Source organism: Peromyscus leucopus, chromosome 5 (genome assembly GCF_004664715.2).
Source record: "Peromyscus leucopus breed LL Stock chromosome 5, UCI_PerLeu_2.1, whole genome shotgun sequence".
In the NCBI taxonomy this organism is placed as follows: domain Eukaryota; kingdom Metazoa; phylum Chordata; class Mammalia; order Rodentia; family Cricetidae; genus Peromyscus; species Peromyscus leucopus.
Genome location: NC_051067.1, coordinates 58,711,142 through 58,729,134, shown reverse-complemented (window position 1 = coordinate 58,729,134; position 17,993 = coordinate 58,711,142). Strand labels below are relative to the sequence as shown.

The 17,993-nt window shown below is 42.5% G+C and overlaps 1 protein-coding gene across 1 annotated transcript in view; it reads right to left on the bottom strand.

Annotated features, from left to right (window-relative positions):
- The window catches only part of Itih2 (inter-alpha-trypsin inhibitor heavy chain 2), a 37,608-nt gene that overhangs the window by 2,083 nt on the left and 17,532 nt on the right, over positions 1-17,993 (bottom strand). Inside the window, exons 10-19 of the mRNA XM_028891511.2 lie at positions 16,902-17,070; positions 15,975-16,100; positions 13,390-13,571; positions 11,949-12,134; positions 11,142-11,281; positions 8,806-8,975; positions 6,676-6,810; positions 1,771-1,884; positions 1,206-1,404; positions 356-528 (exon numbers count right to left, since the gene is read on the bottom strand). Coding sequence (XP_028747344.1) covers positions 356-528; positions 1,206-1,404; positions 1,771-1,884; positions 6,676-6,810; positions 8,806-8,975; positions 11,142-11,281; positions 11,949-12,134; positions 13,390-13,571; positions 15,975-16,100; positions 16,902-17,070 — 1,594 coding nt within the window. The remainder of the gene's footprint in view (positions 1-355; positions 529-1,205; positions 1,405-1,770; positions 1,885-6,675; positions 6,811-8,805; positions 8,976-11,141; positions 11,282-11,948; positions 12,135-13,389; positions 13,572-15,974; positions 16,101-16,901; positions 17,071-17,993) is intronic.

Below are 17,993 nucleotides of genomic sequence, written 5' to 3'. Positions count from 1 at the left end.
ACCTGTTTTGTTGCTTGTCTTTCCACATTAGTGTCACTGGGCAGATGGCCTTGGCCGTTGCATTCCCCAGTCACCCTGCTGTGTCGGGCCCTGTGTTCCATAGCCGTACCTGCCACCTTCCCAGCTTTTTCTTTTTCTTTTCTTTTTCTTTCCCCAGACAGAGTTTCTCTGTGTTGCCTTGGCCGTCCCGGAACTCACTCTGTAGCCCAGGCTGGCCTTGAACTCATGGAGATCTGCATACCTCTGCCTCCCCTCGCTGGGATTAAAGGCGTGTGCCACACCTATCAACCACCTTCCCACCTAACCACAGTTGTCAGAGTCACTGCTTACATGTCCAATGGTTGAGATGCTTTACCTAAGAGTCCATGTGCACCGGGTGAAAACTTGTTTGTGGGGGGGATGTAGATCCCCAGAAAGTCCACATTGACTGGATGCTTCTTCCACACATGATGCAGCAGAACGGAAAAGAACATCTCCTTATCCACGGTCAGAGTCACAGATTTTCCCTTCTTCACGGAGATAAGCACCCTATGTGAAAGTCAACATAGATTCTAGATGAATCCAGAACAGACATCTTATTAAATGTTAAATTATTTTCTGAGTGTGTGTGCTCATGCATGTATGCATGTGTGTGTTTTACAGTACACTAGTGCATGTCAGAAGAGGACAACTTGCAAAGATTTGTTCTCTCCATCCATTTGGGTAATCAATCTCAGCAGCAAGTGCCTTTACACACTGAGCCATCTTGCGAGACTCAGAACAGACATTTTTTTAAGCAAGTCATTGTCGGGCCTAATATAGACTCGCCATTGAGAATGTCACCATGTCGGTGCTATGGGATAATGCATGTCTATAACAATCAGTGAGCAGGTCCTAATGGGAAAGCACTCTTGCATAAACTGCAACCATACTGCTGATGTATGATTCTGATGTAGTCACCTACACATGATGGATCTGCTTACTGATGCATTACACACATGTATTGAGCACTTACTGTATGCCATGTACTGTGGCTTGTCACTAAGGCACAGTGAGCTTTGAAAACAATTCCTGGCATGGGGATAGCAGTAGATGAGAACAACTTCCCCTAACCTCAACTTCCTTGTATTTAAAATGATGACTGTTCTCTGCTGATGCTGAGCCTGGGCTGGCTTCTGCAGCCATGTTCCAAGGGCACATGGGAACCAACATGGAATAATACTTGCCTCTGATTCCCAAGACGAGCTGTATCAGACCAGGACAAGCGAGATGTAAAAGAACCATAGCTCAGGGTGATTGTCTCTGTGCTGATTTCTATTTTCATGTCTTCTTTTTGGAAATAAAATCCCAATTTTCCAAAGTAGGTTTTTAGTTTTCCATTCTCTGCCTTCTTGGCACCAATAAGCTGACCATTGACTAAAATCCCTGTCAAAGAAAAGATGCTTTCTCTCTTGTACTCCACATGTGGGCACCACAATTTGTATTTATAAAATTTGACAAGTTGGGAAAAAATTTTCATAGTACAATATTTTTCTTTGTAAAATCTTATTTTACAGTTAATTTATTATAAAATAATTAAATGAAAATAACAGCTCATGCTCAAAATATGTTTTAAGCTATAATTACTTGAAATGCTTAATATATATAATTTAATTTTTCACCAATCATAAAACTTTTAAAATTAAAATATCTAATAAGCTGAAAAAGAAAGGAATCCCAGGTAGTCACAAGGAAGCATGGCCATCATGCAAATAGTTAATTCAAATATAATATAATCTGCTTTTATGTTACCTGATTCTGGATCAGACACCAGGCTAAGAATTTTTCCAGGTTCTGAGTCAATATTGAAACAAATATTCTTTTGGCTTTTTGGCAGGTAAATGATGAAGTGAGGGTCATTTTCCACTAGAAAATATACAAGGAAAATGTAAGCAAAATTATAAAAAGAAAGATGATTTCTGTCATTGTTTTTTGAGACAGGATCTAAGTTTGTAGCCCAGGCTGTCCTTGGATTTGTGGTCTTCTTGCCCCAGCCTCCAGAATGCAGGATTACAGGCATGCATTAGCATTAACTCCTAGTATTTCTTTTCATCCTTCACACCATATAGTTCATGTCTAGTGGTCAACCACTACTTGGCTCAATGATTTATGTCAAAGCTGGGCACTAGAGGGCGTTGTTAAACTGGAACAACGGCTCCTTTGAAAAACAACTATGGTAATTTTTTCTTTTTATATAAATACAATGTGATGTTTTGAATAAGAATGCCCCCCTCACCCAAGTTCATATATTTGAATGCTTAGTCACCAGGGAGTTGCACTACTTGAGAAGGATTAGGAAGTGCGGCCTTGTTGGAGTAGGTGTGGTCTTTTTGGAGGAAGTGTGTCATTGGGTTTCAATGCCCAAGCTAAGTATCTCTCTCTCTTCCTGCTGCCTGTGGATCCAGATGTAGAACTCTCAGTTACTTCTCCAGCACCATGTCTGCCTATGTGTCACCATGCTCCCTGCCATGATCATAATAGACTAAACCTCTGAAACTGTAAGCAAGCCCCAATTAAATGCTTTCTTTTACAAGAGTTACTGTGTTCATTGTGTTCCTTCACAGCACTAGAACACTAAGACAGTTTGCTTGAATAAAATTGTTTTATGGGAGACAACCGTTATTTCTGCCATCCTACTTTACTGAAATCCTATCAGATCGGTCAACAATATCCACTCAGTCCTGCCAAATGGAGTGATGTGTTTCTAGGCAAATGGAATGGAACCCATGCTTAAGCTAGTCAGTGTGGCTTTAATTTTTGGTAGGGTTGGAAATAGGGTGAAGATCTCCATGGCAACTTTATACATTGTAGATGAATTTCTAAATGATCTTTTTAAATAAAAAACATGGAGCCAAATATAGGGGTGAACGCCTTAGACCAGGGAAATAGGGAAAGCCACCAGCCAACTCTACCTCACCAACTCTGCAGCTTCCAAATGCCAAGGCTTCCTGTTTCCCATGCCTATATGCCTTGCTATTCTGCCATCTGATTTGCTCTCTCCATTTAACTTCATCACTTCCTCTTCCTACCCAGCTCTGTCAATTCCTGTCTGTCTATACAGACCTCCAGACCTCCATGGTTAACTAGTTTTGGAATTTAAGGCATGTGCCACCACACTTGGCTCTGTTTCCAGTGTGGTATTGAATACACAGAGATCCTGCCTACCAAGTGATAGGATTAAGGGTGTGTGCTACCATTGCCTGACTTCTTTGTTTACTTAAAATGGCTTGCTTTTTTTCTCTGATCTCCAGGCAAGCTTTATTTATTAAAGCACAAATAAAATATCACCACAATACATTCTTGAAATTCTAAAGTTTATGGACCAAACACTAGCTAGACTTTGTTGAATGTCCGTCTACCTATGAGTATCTTGCTTTATATAACTACTCTATAGCCATTACCCCATATTGCAGGTGGGATAATTGAGACCAGAGATGTTCCAGTGTATGGCTCATGGTCACGTGGGAAGAGTTTGACCCCAGGATGGTCTGATTCAAGGCCAGCCTTTTTATTGGATCAAACAGCAGACTAGAAATGTGGAAGAAGCTTTGTAGTCTTACTGGGAAGATCATTTTGAAATAGGCTGTCTTGTCCTTGTTGCTGCAAAAGCTTTACTCTGCACAGTAACCGTGTGCATGGCTCATATGCTAGACATCATAGTATGCCCTGTTCTTGGGAGCCATTCACTGTACAAGCCCTGCACACTAACTAATCTTCCACACAGAGTCCCTACTCAGGAGTGTGGCTATAAGGAGCATCATCATCAACAAAACAGAAATAGCAAATCATTTGGGGCCACAAATAATACTGTGGTGATATTTTAATTGTGCTGAAATGTGGTTTTATTTGTATGTTAATAAAGTTTGCCTGGAGATCAGAGGTCACATAGTGAGGTCACATAGTGAGCCATAAGCAGAAATCCAGCGGTGGTAGCACATGCCCTTAATCCAATCACATGACAGAGTCTCTGTGTCGTCAAGAACACAGCCAAGCATGGTGACATGAGCCTTTAATCCCAGTACCAACCATAGAGACCTGGAGGTCTGTATAGACAGGCAGTGACAAGGAAGTCATGTGGCTGGGCTTAAAGCCAATGAGAAGATAGAACAGGAAAGCAATACAAGCCCAGGTTAGGCAGGAAGACGCTCTCTCCTGTGAGAAACTACAGCTTGGTGGTAAGCTAAAGGGTAGTCAGTGGCTCTTTGCTAATTCTCTGATCTCTTCGGTTATTGCCCCTGTATTTGGCTCTGTGTTTCTTATTTACTGACTGTTTAGAATTTTGTCTACACAATACTTTCAGAGATAAGCTGCAGGAAGTGAGACAAAGCCACTTAACATGTTCACCCTAAGTCCTCACTGATTCCTTATCACAAAAGGATGCTTGGTGTGTGTATAAAAACAATCAGTCTCTCTTTTTCCCTCCCTCTCCCTCTCCCTCTCCCTCTCCCTCTCCCTCTCCCTCTCCCTCTCCCTCTCCCTCTCTCCTGTACTGTGATATGAAACCTAGGACTTTGAATGTACTAGGTACGTGCCCTCTCACTGAGTGACACCCTCAGCCATTCTTTTGTGAGATGAGGTATTGCTCTGTGGTCTGTGTTCACCTCAAACTCAAGGTTCTTCTGCCTTCACCTTGAGTGCTGGGATGAGAAGTGCCACCCACCCAGTCTGGAGTTAATGGTTTTAATCATTTCATTTTATTTTAGTTTTATTTATTGTTCTTTGAGATAGGGTTTCCTTGGATAGCCCATGTTGGCCTTACACCTATGATCTTTCTACCTCAGCTTGGCATTGCCAGCCTATGCCACCATGCTGGCTTAACAGTCTTAAGATGTCAGTTCTGAAGATTATTTTCTTCTTTTTAAAAGCTTGTTTATTTATTTATTTATTTATTTATTTATTTATTTATTTATTTATTTGTGTGTGTGTGTGTGTGTGTGTGTGTGTGTGTGTGTATGTATACATATGGGCCTATGTCTATGTGGAGCATGCATGTGGAAGTCAGATGATAAGTTGGGCTAGTCTCTTCTCTCCTACCATGTGGGTTTCAGGATCAAACTGAGGATATTAGGCTTGTTAGCAAGTGCCTGTATCCTCTGAGCCACCTCACTGGCCCATCTGTAGATCTTTTATTTTAAATATGAGAATCTATTCAAGAGAACCTAGAGATCTGCACTTGTATTAGCAACAGGAACTAACTAGCCTTCCACTTCCATTTCAAATAACCCAGATGCCCCTGGCCCATGGGACCTTCCCTATGGAGGAAGCACTCTTAGAATGTCCAAAGTTCGTTCTCAAAGAGAGAGAAGGATGCAAAGTGCATACAGACTCCAGGAGCTGCCAGGTCAAAGTGAAGGTGACAAAGTCAGGGAACCCCGGAAACTGGGGTGGGGGTGGGGGGAAGCCCAGGCAAACCCTCAGCTGCATTTGCTTTCTGTCACCTTTGACAAGCACTAACCACAGAGGTGACTCAGCTGTGGAAAATACTCCTGGTGTGTCTGGATCTTGGTGAAAACAGTGCCTAGGTTCCTTCTCAGAGATTTGGAGACCTTGCTTGTGGACGTCACTGACTGCTCCCTGGGACATTCAGAGGTGTCTGATGGGTGACCTTATGATGCCACTTTCTCTGCAGATGATGTTCACACCTCCATTTGCTGAATGTGCACTTCACAAAGGCCCATGGAATTTAACTGTATGTTTGTAAACCACAGATTCCTTCATCTCCAATCATCTTTCCCCACACATTAATCACTGTCTCTGCCCTATAAATATCCTCAAGCCCCTTGGGATGTGGCTTGGAGATCTTTGTCCCCTATCTCCACTATCTCCATATTCAGCCACTGAGTGAGTAAACTTTATCTTTTGCAAAGCTGATTGTTTCGGTAATGGGCTGAGTGCATGTGGATCAAAGAGCAGCTTCTGTTAACTCGGGGGTGACGAGAGGTGATGCAGTTACTCCTATGTTCTCCAGGTGGCGCCTTTGTCCCACATGTTGAGAGGGACTGGGTCAAAAAGGTTGAGGACAGCACCATGGAGCCTCAGTGCCCAAACTCTCCAAGAAATACATGTTATGGCTTTCAGATGATCACGTTTGCTATCTGTGCCTCCCACATGCTGTTAGGCAAGAGACAATGATACATCTGGATAAAAAAAAAATTGATCATTCAATGATAACATCCACTTACTGAGCAACTAGGAAGCGCTTAACCAATCAAAGCTGTTCAGTCCATGTGAAACCATGCTCCACCAGTGCATCCCCATGAGAAGAGCATCTCTTTGATTTCAGAGGGTTTACTTCATACAGTTGGAAACAGTGCTGGGTATGGATTTGTCCCCATGCAAATTCATATCCTGAGGCCTACCCCTCAAGATGTGACAGTCTCTGGACATGGAGCCCTCGAGAGTTCCTTAGTTCCATGAGGTCAGGGAATGAGACCCTGATGCTAGGGTTAGCGCCCTGATAAGAGACACCAGAGCACTCCAGTTTCAGCTGTTTTCTTATGGCAGCTGCAGTAAGCCTATTTTATGGAGCTGCTGTCTCTCCATGGAAGGCAACAATGCCTGTAAAAGTCACCTAGTTTCTCAAGACCTGGTGATTCTATTAATTTATGGAAATCCGCATGGGATTCTGATGGGTTGAGAAGGGAGACATGCTTTTACCTCGATTCACATGTGGAGGCGGAGTGGACTCAAGTGGCTTCGCTCCGGCAAGCATGGCCATCACTGGGGTCGGGGATGGACTGGCCCACGATGGGATGGAACCTGAGGCAACCTTGGTGCCATAATACAATGCACCTATGTAGAAGAACCCACATCCATTAATTCCCAAGATACTCTTCCATAGAAATTGCTCTCAGTTTAAAGAATCTGGGTTTTGCATCCTCTTCCCTCAACCAAAGGTTCTCAGCTAAGGTTTTATCTACCTTAAAATGCAGGTAGATAAACACAGTGCTAGGTAGCAAACCCAGGGTCTCAATCATGCAAAGTAAGCCCTCTACTTCTGGGCTTTAACCCGCAACCTCCTCTTTGTATTCAGAGTCTTCCCTCCTCTTGTTCCCTCTGGCACCACACTGCAGAAGCCTGTGATCCAATTCTTCTAGTATCTAGGACTCTAAATGGGTCTGTAGAAGAAGGAACTGCTCTTCTGGGCGTAGTGACACATGCCTACAATCCCAGCACTCAGGAAGTGGAGGCAGGGGCACAAGGAGTTCAAGGTTATCCTTGGCTAGATAGAGAGCTGGTATCATTGAACCCTCTGGAACAAAATAAAAACCTCAGAGGTTCATTGTAGTATGCGGCAGCCACTCTCAAGGCCAGGCAAGACTAGGCATCAAGAAGACAAAGGAAGGAATCTAATCAATTCAATCAGAGGTCCTCTTAGCCTTGGGCATCTCTGGAGACTTCCCATGGGACATAGACCACAAGGATGATTTTCAAGGCTGTTTCTAGGCCCCCAGTTTCCATATATACTCTTTAAAGAAGTGTGTGTGTGTGTGTGTGTGTGTAATGAGGGGTATCTGGGTGTGCCTGTCTGTCTGTATATATGCATGTGGGTGCACATATGTGGGGATGTCAGGGATTGACCTTGAATGTTTCTTAGGAGCTGTCCACTTTGTGACTGGAAACAGGGTCTCTCACTGGGACCTGGGGATCGATGATTTAGGCGGAGCTGGCTGGCCGCTAAACCCCAAGAATTCCCTATTCCCATGCCTCTACCTTGAGGTGCTGGGATTGCAAGTGCATGCCACCACACCCTGATTTTTAGGTGGATGCTGGGTATAGAAATCAGGTCCTTATGCTTGCAAGACAATCATTTTACTGACCCAGCCATTTCCCTAACCTTACTTTCTAAGTAATTCATGCAGTTCCCTGGATTCCCCACTAAAAGTCCCCAGGAACCACAGTCCCAGCCAAAATAGTGCAGTGCTAAGAAAGAACGACTCTAGTGACTCGGGAGTAATTTCCTTCTTAAGCAAAATGGTTGCCTATCCTATGCTTTCAATTAATTAAAGAAGGGGCTTTGGAGAGATGGCTCAGTGGTTAAGTATGCTTGCTGCTCTTGCAGAAAACCTGAGTTTGTGGTTCCCAGCACCCAAACTGGCAGTTCCCAACTGCTTGTAACTCTAGTGCCAGGGAATCTGATGGAGGCCTCTTCTTCTGGCCAGCATGGACACCAGAACACACAGCATGTACTTACACAGACACATAATAAAAATAGATCTTTAAAAAATGATTGGAGAAGTACATTGTCAAATGATAAATCATTAAGGATTTCTGGTTTTGCTCTTTTAGAAAGTTATTTATTTATGTTTTATGTGTGTGAGTGTTTGCTTGCATATATGTCTGTCCATGTGCATGTCTTGGTGCCCACATAATCCAGAAGTTATTGGATCCCCTTGGAACTGGAGATACAGATGGTTGTGAGCCAACACGTGTGAATCAAACCTTGATCCTCTGGAAATGCAGCAAGTGCTCTTAACTACTGAGCCATCTTTCAAACCCTTCCTTTCCTTGGAGACAGGGTCTTGTTATGTAGTCTAGGCTAGTCATGAGGCACTAGGCAGCTCAGAGTGGCCTGAGAGATCAAATCCCCTGCTTTGGCTTTGGGAATGCTGGGATTTCAGGTGTTCACAATATGTCAAACCAAACTGAAGGAACAAGCTTGAGTACTTACGGGCACGGGCTGGGAGCAAAAGATGGATCAGAGATGGGGACAGAGGCTTTGGGACTCCAACATAAGACAGGAAGACCACTCTGTATTGTTGCCTCATACGGTCCTAAAGCACTGACCTGAGCAGCAAGAGTGGTCCTGGGGTGGGGAGTCAGCCAGCATGCGCTCATTCCCAGCATCATTCTCAATCACCATGGCAGTAAGCGGAGTCACAATATGATGGTCGAGAGACATCTGCAAGATTGTCTTTGTGATTTTCCTTTTGATGGCAGCTGTAGGAGCCAGACTTCTGCATTCAGGAGATAGATTGAATAACATCACTATACACAAGGGTGAACTCAGGTCCTAAATCTCCCCACTTGCCTTTCTGATAATCAGCCAAGGCCTAAGCACAGGGTAGGGTGCCTAAGGCAAGAGGCAAACAGAACTAACTGGCTTTAGGAACCCTAATGCTTTATCTAGCTATGTGGTCTCAAGAGAATATTTAAAAAATTACATTTGTTTTGTTGTGTGTGTGTGTGTGTGTGTGTGTGTGTGTGTGTGTGTGCCAGCCACAGTACCACAGAGAAAGCTTGTGGGAGTTGGTTCTCTTCTCTCATCATGGAGGACTTCAGGATCAAACTCATATTGGCAAGCATGGCCACAAGCACCTTTATCTGCTGAGCCATCTCACTGTCCTCTCATGGAATTATTTTATCTATCTATCTATCTATCTATCTATCTATCTATCTATCTATCTATCTATCATCTATTTATTCAAGACAGCGTTTCTCTACATAACAGCTCTGACTGTCCTAGAACTCACTTTGTAGACCAGGTTGGCCTCGAACTTATAGAGATCTGCCTGCCTCTGCCTCCTGAATGCTGGTATTAAAGGCATGTGCCACCACTGCCCAGCTTCTTTAAGGGATTAATTTTAAAGGCTAATTTTTTTCAGAGCAGTTTTAGGTTCATAGTGAAATTGAGTAAAAGATACTGATGGTACTCCATGTCTCCCACCCACCCATAGCCTCCTAGATTACAGAATCTTGTGCCAGAGAGGTACATTTGAGACAACAGATGAACATGCATTGACATAGAGATTAGTAATTTACACCGGGGTTTACTTGTACATCCCATGGATAAAGAGATATAACAGACCTGTCATCACAGAGTCATGTAGATTAGTTCCTCTGTCCTAAAATGCCCTGTGCTCTACCATCACCTAAAATCCTAGCAACTGCTGATCTTTCTACAGGGCTTTAAAAATCAATATTTAACTTCCAGAGCAACTTCTCTGTGCCTTTAGGTATGGTCAATGTACTTCTGTCCAAGGGGCAGGGATATTTCTTTCTTCAAAGCCACCACTTATACCACATGTATTTTTTTAATACAATCTTATTGACATCAGAGATTTTCTCTGTGAGTCCAGTTATATGATGGTTACAATTCTTGTAACCTAGTTCAATGACCTTGGTCCATCTTGCCAAGAATCTGATCTTAGAGGTGAAGTTGGAACTTTGCAATCATAAATTCTAGCAAAGATCCCCATGAAACTCTGGTGCCTGCGGGCAAGGCTGCTCTAATGAGAGGGTTTTGTGTTAGAGAGTTGAAATGAGAAGCCAGAGATGGCATAAGTATCAAAGAGCTGTTCCTTGGGCAACACTAGAATCGCACAGTCATACATTTTTCCTTGGGCCTGTTTTCAAGAAGAAATGCAAATAGACTATTGATGTGTGCAGCAAAATGGCTAAATCTAGCAGGTGTCATGCTGAGTGAAAGCCAAAAAAGGGTTGTGTGGTTATATGAAATAGACAAAACTAATCAGTGGTGATACATGTCAAAATAGTGGCTTCCCTGGATGTAGAAAAGGAGACCCTCTGTAGTCCTATATCTTCAGCAGGATGGCCATTACATTGAGAAAATATATAAATATACACTTAAAATTAATGCACTCCACACATTCACATATGTTACATTTAAATTTTAAACATTTAAAAATTATGTGTAGAGGTGTTTTGTGTGCATGTATGTCTCTGTCTTTGCACCCCATGAGTGCAGTGACCACAGACATCAGAAGAGGGTATTGGATCCCCTGGAACTGTAATTACAGAGAGTTGTTAGCTGTCTAACATGGGTGCTGGGCATTGAACCCAGTTCCTCTGGAAGAGCAGCCAGTGCTCTTAACTGCTGAGCCATCTCTCCAGACCTCATATGTTACATTTTTAATAAAAAGAAAAGAAAAGAAGTAACTCAGCTTTAGTTAAAGTTCTAGGAACCAGTCAGTAATAATCTCATCCCTCCATTATTCTCAGTTCCAAATACTTCTTGCTTATGACTTCAAATATCCCATCTACTGTTTTGTTTACAGTATGGGAATTGTACCCAGAACCTCATGTGTGCTAGGCAAAGGCTTTCACATAGGTGGACATTTCATGTTTGTAAATCTCCATGGGATACACTCTTCTTGCCTTACCTCTCTGCTAGCAGTTGATTGATCGTGAGATAGGCCCATAGTTTTTTGGTGAAATCAGGGTCTGCATGCTTGTCTTTTGATAGAAAATCCTCCAAGTCATCCATCTGACTCAGGGTTTCCAAGACCAATTCTGTGTTAGCCTGGATAATGGAAGCATCAGTTGATGGACAGCCAGGGACCAGAATTACAGTTAAATCACCTGCTGTAAATGTACTTTGGGGTTAGACAAGGAAGAGAGCCTCGACTGGATAGGTTAAGTGCACAAACTCCAGAGTCTGGGGTTGGGATTGGGAGAAAAAGTGAGGTTTGTTTTTTTTTTTTTTTTTTTTTTTTTTGGTTTTTTGAGACAGGGTTTCTCTGTGTAGCTTTGCGTCTTTCCTGGAGCTCACTTGGTAGCCCAGGCTGGCCTTGAACTCACAGCGATCCGCCTGGCTCTGCCTCCCGAGTGCTGGGATTAAAGGCGTGCGCCACCAACGCCCGGCGAAAAAGTGAGGTTTTATTAGAATGGTTGAAAAGATGATTGGGCTGTGCCATGCCTTCCCTTTCAACTCCTGATTCTGCCCCACACATAAGTGGCTGGGGATGCAGAATGTTAGCTTGTTAACAGAGAGTCCGAGTGTACTAGAGGACCATTAGAACTGGCTTGTTAACACAGAGACCAGGTGCAGTAGGGGACCATTAGGATTGGCTTGTTACCACAGAGACCGGGTGCAGTAGGAGACCATTAGGATTGGCTTGTTACCACAGAGACCGCCTGCAGTCAGGGACCAGTTAGAATTTTCAGAATAAGCAGGGAAGCAGAAGTACCGAAGTCGCAGTGATGATGCTCTGAATTTCAGCCACTTTACTTGGATCAAATTTTCCAGCCACCACTATCTCAGAGCCTCCAAAGTAGTTGTGGAAACTGTTTTGAGTGACATCTGTTACTGATGCCTGGGGGTAGTTGAACTGAACATTCCTCAGCAGTGGAGTGGAGACCTGGTTGTAAAATTTCTAGAAGTCACAAGAAAGAAAGAAAAAACCACAAATAGTTATTTTTCATACCACTTTGTAGATCTAAAGTATTTTTCCCTGATGTTTCTCACATATGTAGCAGATAACTTAATTTATTTGTATGGACATTTGGGATGATGGACATGCCTGTGGTCATGAACTCTGGGCCATAAGACAAAAAACTGTTGTTAGGAAATTACACCTACAATTTAAGAGCCAAGAATTTCTCCCCTTTCTGTTATGATCAGAAATAAAAGCTTGTGGGCATTCATAATACAGTTCGTCTGGGTTGAAATAACCTGAATTAGAACCACATCTTCTAGGTGTCCCAAGCTTCAAATGCTGTGCCTAGTGTTAGCATCATTTGGTTTGTCAGTTTAATAAACACAGGAGTCATGAAAGAGGATATAAAGCTGTTTTCTAGTCTGAAGTCAGTCAATCTCTCTCTCTCTCTCTCTCTCTCTCTCTCTCTCTCTCTCTCTCTCTTTGTGATCGATAAATAAATAAAGGCAATTGGTATTGAAAGTATAAAATCCTAAGTGAAGCTCCCTGGCTTCAGAATGGCCATGCTAACTGCAGAGAGTTCGCTGAGAGGAATAGAGTTTAGGATAGGGAAAGTGTTGAGTAGCTCCCTTAAACTAACAGTGTGAAGGTTTTGGGTGTTAATTAGAATAAAGAGATTTTATTTAAAAATCCAATAAAATAAACAATAGTGTATGTGTGTGTGTATTTGTGTGTGTGTGTGTGTGTGTGTGTGTATGAGAGAGAGAGAGAGAGAGAGAGAGAGAGTCTTAACATTCCTAATATGTAGCCCCAACTGGCCCAGAACTTGCTATGTTCATAGGCTGGCCTTGAACTCACAGAAAGCTACTTGCTTCTACTTTCTGAATGTTGAGATTAAAGGCATTTGTCACCATGCCACTCAACATGTCTCTCTTGTTTAAGGAAGCTTAAAGGGCATAATTTGACTTGGTTTACATTATAAAAAGGACAAGAAAAATGCCAAGGCAATTCAAAGAGAAACTAGGTGGCCACGATAGTGGGGTAAGCGATTGCGCATGGGACCAGGAGGCTGGCAGAAGATGGAGTTTTGAGAAGGCCCTGGTCTTACTGTTTCACATGCCACTGCCAGTGCAGAAAGCAGTGATGGGAAAGTGTGAGAAGGCAATGAACAGTTACTGGGAGTTGAAGAGCAAATCCGAGCCAAGTTCAGCTGTCTTCTGAGGGAATCGGTTTCGGCAGTGGGATGATCTACCTTGAGCTGAGAGGATGTGTCCCGGTTCCCGTAGATCCGTTGAGCAATACCACGGTTTTCATTGGACAGTCTCTTCAGAAAATCGTAGTCGACATCAAATCCTATCCCCAAACTAAACAAGGAGATGTTATCTTGGATGTTCTGCTTCACATTTTTCTGAATTTTGGACAATTTTAGTTCACCTGAAGTTGGCGATGATAGAAAGGCAAGAGGGACCAGTAAGAAGAAGATAATTAGCAAAACTTCTCAAAGCTAAAACTACATTTGCCCTTTGACCCAGGAAGACAAAACTTAGAATTTTTTTTTAATGGATTCACTCTTTTGTTAAGGATTGAAGTGGGACAACGATGCCTATCCACATTATTTGGGTATAGTGACATTAGAAACAACTCAAAACAAGGGACCCATAAGGAAACTTGGTTAGATTATGGGTACAACTGGGCTGGCGAAGCCTATGCAGCCACTCCATGCATTCATATTGAGTAATCTCAAAAAGCATTCCAAGGTGTAACTAGCACATAGTAATTCTGTGTAAAATGGGGTTTGTTGTGGCATCTTGGACACACACATAATGGATTTCAAGTGTATTCACCCTGTTACCCATTTTTGTCCCTCTCCCGATTCCTGTTTCTTTCTTTCTCCTTCCAGCTAGCTGCTCTTCTACTTTTGTGTTCAAAGACACGGTGTCTTTGTTTGTGAGTGTGAGAGAGTGAGAGGTATATTCACGTGTGTGTGCAGGTGCTCACACCTCAGCCATGCATGCGGAACTTAGAGGATGACACTGGGTTCCTTCCTGTATCATTCTCCACTTTATTGCCTAGAGACTGGGTCTCCCACTGAACTGGAAACCTGCTGCGTTGGCCAGGCAGGCTGTCCAGCAAGCTCCTGAGAGCCTCCAGTCTCTGTCCCCACAACGCTGACATTACAGGGATGAAGAGCCATGTCCAGTTTTTTAAGAGATTCTGGAGATTCAAACTCAGGTTTTTATGGTTGTACGGTAAGTACTTACACCTCCAAGGCATTTCCCCAGCCCCATCAAAGATATTTAAATAAAAATAAACCATTTACTTGCTTTATGTGTATTAATGGTTTGCCTGCATGCATGTATGTACAATATATGTGTCTACTGACCTTGGAGGTCAGAAGAGGGCAATGGATCCTCTGGAACTGGAGTTAGAGAAGGCTGTGGGACACCAAATGGGTGCTGGGAATCAAACCAAACCTAGGTCTTCTGCTAAAGCAAGTGCTCCTAACCACTGAGCCATCTCTCCAGCTCCTCAGAGGTATTTTTAAAAAGGCAAAAATCAAAGTAAATGGCTATCCCTATGTATAATGGGGTATCCTTATATATAATGCATGAATAAATTTGTATGTGTGTGTATATATACATATATATACATATATATTGTATATATATATATATACACACACACACACAAATATGTGCATAAAGTAAAACAGGAGTGCACTAGTGTCTCAGGAAGCTTGTAGCCAGAGACTAACTCCAGTGCAGAAACTGAGTGATTAGGAGACAAGAGTAAGAAACCGGCATCATTTAAAAAATATGTATTTCCTTTAATTCTTTATGCTTTTATTCAAAACTTATATTAAAAAAGCTACACAATATGAATGGAGAAAGTGACGGCTCTATCACAAACACATAACAACTGCTCAGGTTGGTCTCAGTACGAATGAAATGATGGCTCTTCATCCCTTGGAAATCCTGGTTGCTCGTGTGAGCATTGCCCCCCATACTTTCATTTTATTCAGCCGTACAGCACTGGTCAGATACCATCCATGAGTACCTGACAACTCATTCTTGCCATGCCATCTAGCATTCATTATTCCTAATACTTGTCAATATAAAGACACAACTAAGAATAACAGCAGGTAATAGAAACAGGGAGATGCTGAAACCATTTGGTAGATAAGAAAAATGATTTATTGAAAGGTTGTGCAAGCCAGCAGCCGGCAGCTGGAAGAGGCAGGAAGAACAATAGAGACTACATTCCTGTGGGAACTGAGATAAATACAGGCCATTCACCACTCCCATCTACCATCTTTCCAGACCTAATGTTGAGGAATAAATGCATTTCCCAGCATGCACTAGCAGTTCTCACAATACAGATTAGGGCTCAACCTTAGCTTTCTGAGCCTGTTCTGTGGGGGAGAAGCAGAGGCGTTCAGGAGCAATGCCCATGAGTGGATTAGCACCTGACCATGTGTGGGAGGCTTTACACCCCTGAGGACTTTGTCAGGAATTCACCCCCAGATGCTTCCCCCTTTCTGGTTGGTTACACTGCTGAGATGGTGTACTAGTCTGTTTTGCACATCTCTGGAGATTGATTTCCCTTTAATTTTGATGCCTTTTATCTTTCATCAGTTCTCATTATGCAAAATCAAATATTCTTGCACAAAGATTTAAAAAGCTTGCTCCTGGGTCAGGAGACTTTCTTGCAGAGGCAGGGTTTAAAATGTTTTAGAAATGCACATATGCATCATTACAGTTCCCACAGTAAGCAAATGACATTCTTAAGAAGCAACAGTGAAGCCATTTGTCAATAGAAGCCGGAAGCAATACTCACCCACGGTTGGATCTCCATCAGAAACCAAAACGATCAGAGAGACTGAGTCGGTGCTCAGCAATCCCAAGTTACTGGCTTCATTCAAAATGAAAATTGCTCGCAGGAGTGCCTCGTTGATATTTGTGCCTGTTAAAGTAACATAATGCACACACACACACACACAAACACACACATACACACACCACAACTTGGATTCAGGTTCAATCTGTCTACTAACTACTTATACACAATTTGCTCAATATTAAATTCACTTGATTGCTTTCTAAGTGACAAATTTCTGTATGTCTATCAAGATTTCACAGTGCACTAAATTATTTACTTTAGATTATTCTCTTAAAGATGAATAAGCCCTATAAGGTATCAGCCTGTCATTTTATAAAGCAATAAACTTAACAATCTAAATGACCTTGCTAAGATGCTCTGGAACGTATTTACTTTTTACACACTCATACTTACATTACATACATAATTAATAAGGAAACCTAGAATGACTTCATAGTTAACAAGGAAGCCTAGAATTACCTCCTAAACTTTTTTTTTTGATAAAATGACAGACTGTTTAAAGACATATTTGAGCTATATTGTGTTTTCTTCTTTCTCCACAAACAGTATTCATTTTTTAAATCAATAAATGTATTATTTAATGCAGACTACTGCAGACTGGACAAATATCAGTTTGGTGGAGAATAACAATTTTTGGTTGTTGTTGTCGAAGACAAGGTTTTACTGTATAGTCCAAGTTCAAGGCTGGCCTTAAACTAACGGTTGCCCTGGGGGACACTGAACTTGCAATTCTTCTACGTCAGTCTCCTAAGTGCTAAGATTGGATGACCTATCCCAGCACTCATCAGGGACTATGATTCTCGAGTGAACCTAGACTGAACCTTCTGTAAGCTTCCCTGTAGACTTTAGACCAAACCCACTCACCTCCATTAGGCTGAATTCTCTCAATGTATTTCTTGGCATCTGCAATTTGTGTTTTAGTAGCTGGCACTAAGTCATTTCTCCAAGTTCGAACATTATGGTTGAAATCAACCACAGAGAATTGGTCCTCAGTTCTTAGGTCATCCAATATGGTCTTCATTGCCTCCACGGTCTATTTCAAAAGAGAGCCGAGAGAGGGCTCATCACATACACCTCAAGTCGAAGGAGGGAGATATGAGGAGTCCCGTCACTGCTCCGCCCATCCTCCAAGTGCTGAGTCCAGCTCAACTTAGTAAAGAAAACTTCTGTCAGTCACTGCAGCCCACACTTATGTTCTAAGCATGTCCTATTGGACTTTGGATACTCCAATTTCCTGTCTTCTAAATGCACCAGTTTGACTAGTTCTACTGTGAGATAAGCAATACGAATTTAGGCCTTCCCTTGGACTTTCTGTCACATAGTGGGTACTTCACAGATATTCGCTGAGTGAAGGAAGAAAGGAAGGAACAGTGAACGAGCATTTGTTTTAGAATGATGATGTTTAACTGGCGGCAACTGTTCCCTCAAGAAACAGAGGGCAATAGATGAAGTCACTGTGTGTGTGTGTGTGTGTGTGTGTGTGTGTGTGTGTGTGTGTGTGTATACATGTATGTGTGCATGTGGAGGACAGAAGTGAACCTTGGCTGTCATTCCTCAGGTTTGTCATACCTTGGTTTTTGAGACAGGGTCTTTCGTTGGCCTTGCTTTTGCTGATTATGCTAGGTTGGCTGGCCTGTGAGACTCAAGAACCTGTCTCCTGAGTGCTGGGATTATAAATACATGCTACCATGCTCGATTTTTTTCACACGAATGTTGGAAATCAAACTGAGGTCATCATGGGTACACAGCAGAGATGTTAGCAATTAACCTATCCCTTCAGCCCTGGTGTAATTTTTAACTGTCACAACTGGTGTGGAGGTTGTACTACTGAGATCAGGTGGGCAGAGGCCAAAGGTGCTGTTCAACATTATGAAACGCACAGGACAGCCTCCCACAGCAAAGAAAACCACGCCAGATATCAACAGCACATTCTTGGAGGACCTGTAGTACAGTACA